At 40.3% G+C, this 12,500-nt stretch overlaps 1 protein-coding gene across 2 annotated transcripts in view; it reads right to left on the reverse strand.

Annotated features, from left to right (window-relative positions):
* The window catches only part of LOC143723105 (calcium-independent phospholipase A2-gamma), a 31,921-nt gene extending 22,948 nt beyond the window's left edge, over nt 1-8,973 (reverse strand). The window contains exons 1-6 of one of the 2 annotated variants that reach the window (XM_077215069.1): nt 8,805-8,973; nt 6,942-6,996; nt 5,677-6,864; nt 2,626-2,775; nt 1,863-2,014; nt 1,672-1,766 (exon numbers count right to left, since the gene is read on the reverse strand). In XM_077215069.1, the coding sequence (XP_077071184.1) occupies nt 1,672-1,766; nt 1,863-2,014; nt 2,626-2,775; nt 5,677-6,810 (1,531 nt within the window). In that variant the 5' untranslated portion in view covers nt 6,811-6,864; nt 6,942-6,996; nt 8,805-8,973. The remainder of the gene's footprint in view (nt 1-1,671; nt 1,767-1,862; nt 2,015-2,625; nt 2,776-5,676; nt 6,865-6,941; nt 6,997-8,804) is intronic. The other variant, XM_077215068.1, reaches the window with a different exon arrangement.
* Between the last annotated feature and the right edge of the window lie 3,527 nt (nt 8,974-12,500).

The raw sequence follows: 12,500 nt of genomic DNA on the forward strand, positions 1-12,500 counted from the left end.
TAGACACGACCACAACTCATGATGTAGTCAGCCGGATCCGGGCCGTATCCAGATCAGATGGAGGACCTGCGTCTAGACATGACCACAACACATGATGTAGTCAGCCAGATCCGGGCCTTATCCAGATCAGATGGAGGACCTGCGCCTAGACACGACCACAACTCATGATGTAGTCAGCCGGATCCGGGCCGTATCCAGATCAGATGGAGGACCTGTGCCTAGACACGACCACAACGCATGATGTAGTCAGCCGGATCCGGGCCGTATCCAGATCAGATGGAGGACCTGCGCCTAGACACGACCACAACGCATGATGTAGTCAGCCGGATCTGGGCCGGATCCAGATCAGATGGAGGACCTGCGCTTAGACACGACCACAACGCATGATGTAGTCAGCCGGATCTGGGCCGTATCCAGATCAGATGGAGGACCTGCGCCTAGACACGACCACAACGCATGATGTAGTCAGCCAGATCTGGGCCGTATCCAGATCAGATGGTGGACCTGCGCCTAGACACGACCACAACGCATGATGTAGTCAGCCGGATCTGGGCCGTATCCAGATCAGATGGTGGACCTGCGCCTAGACACGACCACAACGCATGATGTAGTCAGCCGGATCTGGGCCGTATCCAGATCAGATGGTGGACCTGCGCCTAGACACGACCACAACGCATGATGTAGTCAGTCGGATCCGGGCCGTATCCAGATCAGATGGTGGACCTGCGCCTAGACACGACCACAACGCATGATGTAGTCAGCCGGATCTGGGCCGTATCCAGATCAGATGGTGGACCTGCGCCTAGACACGACCACAACGCATGATGTAGTCAGTCGGATCCGGGCCGTATCCAGATCAGATGGAGGACCTGCGCCTAGACACGACCACAACGCATGATGTAGCCAGCCGGATCTGGGCCGTATCCAGATCAGATGGTGGACCTGCGCCTAGACACGACCACAACGCATCCCTGAAGTGTCAGCAGAGATTGTGTCATCTAAACTCTCCCGGTGAAGGCCTCATCGACATGACAGCATCGGCACTGATCCCTAACAAACTCGTCTCCATACAGGCGTGACTCCGATCTACAACCAGATGGAACTGGATAATATTGTAAATGTTCTAATCCAATCTGACCTCGGAGGTGTAATGCTGCCTAAATCATAATCATACACTGTTGGCTCGTTGACCAGAGGAGAACTGAGACCGAGTCTGGTTTCTCCCAAGCTTTTCTTCTCCATTCTGTCACTGACATTCTTGATTCCTTCACAGTCGCCTTTTTTCACCTGTGGCTTTTGCTTGGTTATTTGGGGACATTTAATTTAATATTCAACAATATTATTGATCTCCTGCATTGACACCATTATATGAGAACTGAACTGAGCTGGACGATGACATCATGGTTTTCTCCAGAGCGGCTATATATATATATATATATATATATATATATATATATATATATATATATAAATGAACTAAATTAATAACTTTTTTACAACAAAAATTAAGCTGGACTGTGACGATATTTTCTCCTGGAAACAAACTTTGTTGGATTATTTTCCTGTTATCTCTGTAAAGCTGCTTTAAATCTCTATTGTAAAAAGTGCTATATAAATAAAGCCGACTTGACTGACAAACACACACACACACTCACACACACACACACACACCTGTGCTGACGCCACAGATGTAGTCGAACAGCTGGTGAATGGGTTTCCCTGTCAGCTCCTGCAACCGGCGCAGCGTCTGAAGAGCCAGCAGACCCCTGACACACACACACACACGCACACACACACACACAGAGAGTAAGGTCAGCATGTGTGGATGCTCTCAGCACACACTCGGGGAGCGTTCGGATCACCTGGTTCCCCCCCCGTCGATGGCCAGGATCCGGACTCCTCTGTTCCTCACGGGCTGGATGAAGCCCAGCAGAGCCAGAGCCTGTCGGACCGATGCCTTCAAAGAGCCGTCAGCGGCCCGTAGCAGACGCAGCAGAACCGGCACCGCCTGCTCCTGGACCACACACACACACACACACCTGAACATCTGTGGGCGGGGCTTATGCTAATCAGATGCAGTGTGTCACAGCACTGTAACTCAATGTTTAAGTTTACATTTATTCAAGCATATTTCCACAACATAAGAAAAATCTAATACTTTTGTAAATTATAATTATGAAATAAAAAGTTACAATGATGACAAAGAAAGTCTCATAATGTTGATTGTTTATTTTGTTTTATTTTGATGTCATAATTATGATCAAAATAATGAATTCTTAGTATGTCAAAGTTTCAATGTCATAATTTCAATTTCTCATAATTATGTCAATTTCAATTTCATCATACTTACATTTTTTTCATCTCATAATTGAGTTAGTATGTCAATTTCATTTTAAATGTTAGTTTCACCTTCTCATAATTATTTATTATGTCATAATTTTAACTTTTTGATCTCATAACTGATACAAATAGATGTCATATATTTGACTTACGTAAACTTTTTGATCTCATAGTTATGACTTAGTATTTCAATTTTAGAACTTTAATTTTGACTTTAATTATGATGTGTCAATTTCAATAATGTCAATTTCAACGTTTTAATTTCGTGTTTGAGTGAGGCCTGACCTTGACGGCCACAGTCCGTGTCTCCGGGAACTCCAGCAGATGCAGATTGAGCTCCTCCACCCGCCGCACACAGAGACGCTCGTCTGACGCCCGCTGGAGGGCCTGAACCAGAGCCCGGGTCCGGTTATCCACACTCACCCGCGCCACGATCTGCAGAACACAGCACACCAGGGGTCAGAGGTCATAATACCCCCAAATCATTTATTACAGCTTATCAAATGTGCCCCTTTTTGGGTTTGAGCAAAAACGGCCTGTTTTGTGTGTCCCTTTAAATGCAAATGAGCTGCAGCTCCGCCTCCATTCAGAAGAGGGCGGAGTCTTTACACGAGCTTCAGAAACTCCAGCAATACAAAACAGGCCAATCTCACTCATCCAGAATCCCAGAATAACCAGTAGCGAGTGCAGCCTTACGGAGAGACTCAGGGAGAGTTTCTGAATGTTAGTGGAGACATTTAAGTAGTTGTTGTGGAGTTACACTGATCATCTCATCATCATGTTGAACTTCTACACAAGTGTCCACAGTTCCTGAGGTGTTTATAAGACAGCGGTGACGTGTTCTGGTCAATAGTGTTCAGTGTTCGTCTGTGCTCAACGACAGAACAGTTTCAGGCTTTGCTGGATCTTCTGCCGGTGCGTTAGAACTGGTCACTGTTGTCGCTCGAGAAACCGAATGTTGGCTGGTGTGTGTAAACGTGCAGATTAAGAGCCGGTAATATTATAAACGTGCAGATTAAGAGCCGGTAATATTATAAACGTGCAGATTAAGGGCCGGTAATATTATAAACGTGCAGATTAAGAGCCGGTAATATTATAAACGTGCAGATTAAGAGCCGGTGATATTATAAACGTGCAGATTAAGGGCCGGTAATATTATAAACATGCAGATTAAGAGCCGGTGATATTATAAACGTGCAGATTAAGGGCCGGTAATATTATAAACGTGCAGATTAAGGGCCGGTAATATTATAAACATGCAGATTAAGGGCCGGTGATATTATAAACGTGCAGATTAAGGGCCGGTAATATTATAAACGTGCAGATTAAGGGCCGGTAATATTATAAACGTGCAGATTAAGGGCCGGTAATATTATAAACGTGCAGATTAAGGGCCGGTAATATTATAAACATGCAGATTAAAAGCCGGTGATATTATAAACGTGCAGATTAAGGGCTGGTAATATTATAAACGTGCAGATTAAGAGCCGGTGATATTATAAACGTGCAGATTAAGGGCCGGTAATATTATAAACATGCAGATTAAGAGCCGGTGATATTATAAACGTGCAGATTAAGGGCCGGTAATATTATAAACGTGCAGATTAAGGGCCGGTAATATTATAAACGTGCAGATTAAGGGCCGGTAATATTATAAACGTGCAGATTAAGGGCCGGTAATATTATAAACATGCAGATTAAAAGCCGGTGATATTATAAACGTGCAGATTAAGGGCTGGTAATATTATAAACGTGCAGATTAAGGGCCGGTAATATTATAAGCGTGCAGATTAAGAGCCGGTAATATTATAAACGTGCAGATTAAGAGCCGGTAATATTATAAGCGTGCAGATTAAGAGCCGGTAATATTATAAACGTGCAGATTAAGAGCCGGTAATATTATAAGCGTGCAGATTAAGAGCCGGTAATATTATAAACGTGCAGATTAAGAGCCGGTAATATTATAAGCGTGCAGATTAAGGGCCGGTAATATTATAAACGTGCAGATTAAGAGCCGGTGATATTATAAACGTGCAGATTAAGGGCCGGTAATATTATAAGCGTGCAGATTAAGGGCCGGTAATATTATAAACATGCAGATTAAGAGCCGGTGATATTATAAACGTGCAGATTAAGGGCCGGTAATATTATAAGCGTGCAGATTAAGAGCCGGTGATATTATAAACGTGCAGATTAAGAGCCGGTAATATTATAAGCGTGCAGATTAAGAGCCGGTAATATTATAAACGTGCAGATTAAGAGCCGGTAATATTATAAGCGTGCAGATTAAGAGCCGGTAATATTATAAACGTGCAGATTAAGGGCCGGTAATATTATAAACGTGCAGATTAAGAGCCGGTAATATTATAAACGTGCAGATTAAGGGCCGGTAATATTATAAACGTGCAGATTAAGAGCCGGTAATATTATAAACGTGCAGATTAAGAGCCGGTAATATTATAAGCGTGCAGATTAAGAGCCAGTAATATTATAAACGTGCAGATTAAGAGCCGGTAATGTTATAAACGTTCAGATTAAGAGCCGGTAATATTATAAACGTGCAGATTAAGAGCCGGTAATATTATAAACGTGCAGATTAAGGGCCGGTAATATTATAAACGTGCAGATTAAGAGCCGGTAATATTATAAACGTGCAGATTAAGAGCCGGTAATATTATAAACGTGCAGATTAAGGGCCGGTAATATTATAAACGTGCAGATTAAGAGCCGGTAATATTATAAACGTGCAGATTAAGAGCCGGTAATATTATAAACGTGCAGATTAAGGGCCGGTAATATTATAAACGTACAGATTAAGGGCCGGTAATATTATAAACGTGCAGATTAAGGGCCGGTAATATTATAAACGTGCAGATTAAGGGCCGGTAATATTATAAACGTGCAGATTAAGAGCCGGTAATATTATAAACGTGCAGATTAGGAGCCGGTAATATTATAAACGTGCAGATTAAGAGCCGGTAATATTATAAACGTGCAGATTAAGAGCCGGTAATATTATAAACGTGCAGATTAAGAGCCGGTAATATTATAAACGTGCAGATTAAGAGCCGGTAATATTATAATAAGATCCTCATCATACGTCAGAAGGAGAGAAATCTGATCTGCTTATTTTTTGTCATGTTTGCAGAGAAAGACTCACCAGAGCAGAGTTACTGGGTTTCACTTTTCACGTTTTCTGGGTTGGTAGAAGCTCCCGATTATAGCACTTACACACGGACTAACTCAGATTTTCATGATATGTCCCCTTTAATATAAAACCGGCCTTATGTGGAATTTAAATGTTTGATATGCTGATATAAGAGAGTTCTCTCACACCTTCTCTCTCTGGATCCGCAGGCGTCTGGCTCGCTCCTCCTCGCTCCGGCCTCTGCTCTCGGACGCTCCCTCTGCTGTATCCGCCTCCGTCGACACTCTCCTGGCCTCCGAGCGGAAGCGGGGAACCAGTGGGCGGATGTAGCTCCCCACGAAGGCCTGTACGCTCGGCGCTGATGTCGTGATGTAGTTCCCCAGAGAGAACGGCGGGGCTTCTGGGCGAGAGGACGCGGGTGGAGCGACGGCTTGATCGAGTTTACTGAAGCCTCTGAAGTAAGAGTTGATATGGTGGGACAGATAGTCGTAGGTCTCGCCCAGATGAGCGCTGAGAGACCATGGATGGAAGAGGGGCGTGGTTTGAGTGGTGGGCAGGGCCTGATGTGTAGTGGGCGTGGCTGCTTCATGTACTTGAAACTTAGCTGCAGGAAAAACACAAGAAGGCGGGGCCTGGAGTGCAGTGGGCAGGGCCTTGTGTGTGGAAGGCGGGGCCTGGAGTGCAATGGGCGGGGCTTTATATGTGGAGGGCGGGGCCTGAAGTGCAGTGGGCGGGGCTGTTCCAGTCACTTCATGCTCCTGTTCTTGGATCTTAGTTGCTTTAGGAGCAAGTTCGGAGGGCGGAACCTGAGGTGCAGTGGGCAGAGCCTTGTGTGTGGAGGGCGGAGCCTGAGGTGCAGTGGCCTTGTGTGTGAAGGGCGGGGCTGTTTCAGTCCCTTTGCACTCCTTCTGTTCTTGAATCTTAGTTGGCGTAGCAGCAAGTGCAGGGGGCAGAGCCTGATGTGCAGTGGGTGGGGCCTTGTGTGGGGAGGGCGGTGCCTGATGTGCAGGGGGCGGGGCCTGTGATAAAAGAGGCAGTGTTGAGTTCTCTTTCACCGCTTTGAGTCGGGACAGAATCTCCGCTCGCGTCCCGCTCACTGCTTTCCGAAGCGAGTCCAGAGCTGCGCGCAGACGGTACGAGCGACGCCTCAGATCCGCCAACTCCTGCCGCGGCGGCGTGCTGAAGGCGCAGGTGTTTGCGTACGGTCCGACCCGGCAGAACCAGAACCTCCTGAGCTGCGGCCTATAGAAGGGGTTCGTCCAGCAGAGGGCGACGGACACGCGACTGTGGCACAAACAGTCCAGCAGCCACAGCACGGTCATCCTCACGACTCCTCAGGCCCCCTTACAGCTGCAGTGTGTAATATTTAGGAGGATCTGTTGACAGAAATGCAATATCATATTCATAACTATGTTTTCAGTGGTTACATAATGAAGCGTTATGTTTTTATTACCTTAGAATGAGCCTTTTACATCGTCCCCTTACATCCACATGTTTCTACGGTGGCCCTAAAAGGACAAACATGTTTCGTCACTATGTTGTTCTTTGTGCAAAGAAGCTGCTAAAGTCAGCGAATAAAACACTGACACAATGATGAACAAGTAACAATAATATTCGCAATAACATCGTTTTACTGAATAATTAAGTAAACCTAATTTCTTCATTTATCTATGCAAAGAAACATTGTTTACAAGAAACATCACTTCCTGTCAGCCACCGTAACTTCTGTTGGGTGCAATTCACAACCTTACCACTAGATGCCGCTAAAAATTACACACTGCACCTTTAAAATACATAATGATAATTATCAACATATCATTTTGATAAAATAACAAATAATAAACGAAACAGTGCTGAACCGCGTCACACAGACCATTTATCCGCTCGGCTCAATCATTCAAATTAAAAGTCATGTTTTTTTTAAAACAAATCATGAAATTGTAGCATATTATGTGAACTAATAAGATTTATTAATTTTCTTGCCATTTTTAGGGTCAAGGAAAAAAGACTGATAAGAGATTTTACTTTAGTGTACTCGTGCATATTTTGATGTTGAAACAATATTTATAAATGTTTTGAATATTCTACTTTTTTTATGCCATATTTGTCGAGGCTTCTTTCGGCCACGGAAGAAAAAATATATAATTGGGACATTTTCTCACAATTCAAACTTTTTTTTCTCAGAATTCTGTTTACATTTTACAGTTTTTACTTTGAAACATGCAGTGCTCACACTTAATTAAATCATTGCATTATCAAGTTTAATCAAGCATTATGCAATATCTATTTTTCAGTCCCTAAAATTAAGACCTTCTAAGACTTTTCTTAAACCATCTAAGATATTTAGGACTTTTATATCACAATTCTTAGTTTAAATCTCATAATTGACTTTGTTTTTCTTGCAAAAAAAGAGAGAGAAATCGCAAAAAACTCATTTTCATCAAGCAAATTTGCAAATACCTTTTTTATTATTTCTATGTTCTGAGTTGTTAAACTGGACTTTATAACTTGCAATGGAATTCCCACATGTCATTTTTATCAAACTTAAGGCCATATAAAGTCACAATTACCATTTATTTTTAATTCTGTGGCAGAAATAAGCTTCCATATGTTACCCTAATATCAAATTAAGCCATTTTATCACCATTTTCATGACAATCAGGCAAGGTATTTATTACTGTAATACAATACTGAGATTATTATTTGAATCAACAGATATGACTGGTCTATAAGTATTTTAATATCTGTATAATATATCATCTTGCAGTGATGAGAAATTGGGTAAATGTGTTAGCCTAAATCTTGAAAATAATATATCAACCTGTCCATGTTCTTGAGTAGTTTTAGATTGAATCTCACTATAATTTCCACTAAATAGTATAGGGTAGTTAACATAACTATAGTAAATTATTAAATTATGATTATAAATCTTCTTTAGTATGAAATGAAATAACTGAATGACACCAAGTTCTACTGTATTGTACAGTTTTACCAAGGTAACAACACCAATAATTAGTGACTGTTTAGACACTGTATAGATTTGTGTTTGCTCTTAACAATATGAAATTCATGACAGTATTATTCTAATATCATGTCATTTTAATCACATAGGCCTATACTTCATAAACTAGATTTTAAGGTGTCTGTTTATTAGAAATGAACATGATATTGCATCTGTAATATATAATAAAACATTCTTGTCTGTCCAAAACACATTAAGTATGAAATATGAGTCTGACTGTAAATATGGGACTGTTGGACAGGGTCACGCGATAAACTGAAGTTATTTTGAAGAAACACTGAAATAACAACATACCTGTGGTGGGTTAAACGCTCATAATGAATGTTTGTTTGTCGGTTGTACTAGTATAAGTGATAAAGTTAGCTGGTTAATGGTGGTTTGCTGCTGTTTACAGGTCATTCGACACTAAGAACATCTGATAAACACAGCGCGACCCTCCGCGCGCACTTCCGCAATCAGTCACGTGCTACACAACAGAGCGTTTGATTGGTTGAGCTGTCAATCGTTAGCTGTAGATTCAGATAAATTAAGTGAACACTGAGTCGTGCGTTTCGCTATGAATTCTTGAACACATTAATTCAGTATACTGAGCTGAAATCGTATGTGTGTGATATAGCGTAATAGAATATTATAAAATACATAACTGTCATGATGAACTCATGAATGACCAGCAGATGGAGCTGTTCCTCAAGAAAACACACAGATGATCACGTGACCTTCCTTCACGTTATTCATATAAATACATTTTATTTCATTTTATAATCACAAGGTGCTGTCATTTAGCCTACTATAATTCTCAATATTCACACTGTAATGAGCAACAGAAATAAATTCACTTAATTAATGAATTGACAACCTTTTAATCTTAATTCTTCAGTATGTTCGCCAATAAACATTTTTGGATTGATCTATTTTTGGAGTTAACTCTGGAAAAATGACACCTGGGGCCTGTTTCAACAAGGAGGTTCAACCAACTCTGAGTTAAAACTTGAACTCTGAGTTGACTTACCCTGAGATGGGAAAACTCTGAGTTTTCGGTTTCAGAACAGCTGAATTGAGTTAGTTTAATCTACTCGGAGTAGGTTGACTCACCACGACTATGAAAAGCCATGATCAATGAAGCTCCAAAACTACGATTCACCATGGCAACAGTACCCGCCAAAAAGACGTCCACATGTTCCGAGTCAATACACAATAAATCTTATTCACTGTTATATTATCAGGTGAAAACTGACAGAAAGGTAAGTTATTGAACTAATACTAATTTTCATGGTATCAACCCCACAGGCAAAAAAAAAACGTGGCAGCAACTAAAAATGAACTATAAATTCATAATTCAATCAGTTAAATCTTTAAGCATAAAAGGTTCATGGCTGTAAGCTACATGACTTTACAAACATTTGAGATTAAATAAATATAATTCAGGGTCTATTTCAATGTGCAGCAGCTGTTTCCACATAGTATAATGCTCTTTTCACATAATTAAATGTTCTCTAATCCAACCTGTTTTTGTAATTAGGCTAATGAAATTAACATTTGACTTGTACTGGGCCAACAGCAAGAAGGCATAGGCTGGACCTGCACCGTCACTGATTTACATTTACAATTACATTTACATTTAGCAGACGCTTTTATCCAAAGCGACTTACAACTGAGGATTAAAGCAAGCGAGTCATCGTGAAGAGGCGAGAACAACGCAAGAAGTGCTCAAAATACACAGTCCAGACCCAGAGTTTCCCTCATTTCAGGGTTAACATACTCTGAGTTTCACTTAACCTCCTTTCTGAAACAGGCCCCTGACAGCTTAGATAACACCGAGGCTTGATTGGTTGATGAGGCACAGGTGATTGACGTTACTCTTCCTCTAATGGAGAGCAGATATTCTGATCTCTGATGGGGGATTTCAGGAAATAAGGAGCAAAGGTCTGTGCACAATTCCTGTTATAAATCCCAGTCAGCGGAAGATTGTGCACACATGCGAAATAACCATGTATGAGCTTACAACGCCTAGTTTTACTATGCATATCCTCATTTTTTTTTAATTATTGAAAATGGAAATTATTTGGAAATTATTATTTGGAAATCATGAAAATTATTACATAATAATCCATGTGATGCAGTGTTCAACGATAGGCCTACAAGACATAAGATAAATATGAGATACGGATGTGCATTACATTGCTAAAGATCATTTAGCAGCCTATCCTTGTTTAGGGCTAAGCCTAACATTTGTTTATCCAGTGTGGGAGGTTAAGAGGTCTTTTTTATTTTTGTAAGTTTTTTTTTTTGTACACAATATATTTAATTATCACCTATTTTTTGTAATGAAAATACAAGACCCTTGATTCGGTTTTTTACACTCTATTTTTTTTAAGTGTAGATCATCGCCATCTTGGCCACCCTCACCCAGAAACCATACGCTGCTCTCGTCACGTCACAGTCACGTGACCCCGGCGCGGTCTCAAGTCAGACTAAAGTTCTAACAAAAAAAACAAATAAAAAACAGCATATAGCAAAGAATATAGAATATAGCAAAGTGAAAGTGAAACTGAAACTGCACGATCGCTTTTGTAATTTCACGTACAGCGAGCAAACGATTCCCTGTTTCTTCCCTGTTCATTGTAATTTTCTGCTAAAACGGATCCAGAATGATATTTCAGGTCCTCATCAACTTTAATGAGAGGAAGAATAAACCGTTATATGTGGCAGATTCATTAGAAGAGTTTGAGAAAACCACCATCTTAGAACTGAAGGAGAAATTGACAGAAACTCCTGGAGCTCCTGCAGGTAAACTATTCACTATCTCTCCAGATCACACGGAGCAATCACAGTCTCTTCTTGTTCTTTTGGCATTAAGACAAAGAGTTAAACTGAACTAAATAAATAAATAAAATAGCAATTATCTGTTCATAAACTGCATTTGTTGTTTAAGGGGATCTGTTAATAAATTATTTTGATATTCATGTGTCACATGTTATTTGAGCTGTTCATCATATGTTAATATTTTCTTTTGTCAGACCCAGATCATTTACGGGTGATATTTGGAAAAGATCCACTGGAAGACGATCAGACACTTGGGTTTTATAGAATTACACATTTATCTGTTCTTCTCTTTGTGTTGAGAATGCCCGGAGGAGGAGGAGGTATGACTTATGCTTTCATACGCTGAAACTTCATAAAGACATTAATCATTGCTTATTGTTTTAAAAGTGGGTTTGATGTCTTGTTTTTGGTTTTTATCATGAGCTAAATATGAAGAATCACAAATCGTGTAATTTTACATCTTGCCATAATTTATTATTCACATTCACACACGTTTATGAAGAATAATGCAATGAAGAATAATTTAACTTATTTATAAATTGTCTCTCATAGACCCAAACCCACCTGAAGGATTTCCCAGATCTGAATCCATGGAAAGATTATATTACAGAAAAATGTGAATTCAGGAAAATATTGTGTAATGCAATAAAATCAAGAATCTGTGATTTGTAAATTCTCTTGAACTTTATCTAACAGACAAAAGTACAAAGGTAAAATATCCAATGCTTTCACTGGCCTAATGAACTGTATTTTTGTAAATATAAACACATTTTGATTTTGACGGATTTTGGCTGAAACACTGCAGAAACATTAGGCTGGAGGCAAAACAAGTGAAATGAGTTTATAATATCCAAGTTAAACTCTTTTGAAACGGTCCACAATGATCAGTGAACTGGTATTGGGTGATTGCCTGGAAAATTGAGTATTCTTAATATTCAACAATATTATTATTGTATTTTAAATATAAATATTATTGATTTGACTGTACTGACACTGCTGTATGAGAACTGAGCTGGACTATAACAGTGTTTTCTTCTAGATCTGCTGTAGCAGAAACAAGCGTTTGCTGCATTATTTTCCTGTTATCTCTGTAAAGCTGCTGGGAAACTCTGTGTTGTATTAAGCGCTGTATAAATAAAGGAGAGATGAGACGAGCACAAACCAAAG

The sequence above is a fragment of the Siphateles boraxobius genome, unplaced genomic scaffold (assembly GCF_051911475.1).
Source record: "Siphateles boraxobius isolate OS27281-9 unplaced genomic scaffold, OSU_SipBor_1 69, whole genome shotgun sequence".
NCBI classification, from domain to species: Eukaryota; Metazoa; Chordata; class Actinopteri; order Cypriniformes; family Leuciscidae; genus Siphateles; species Siphateles boraxobius.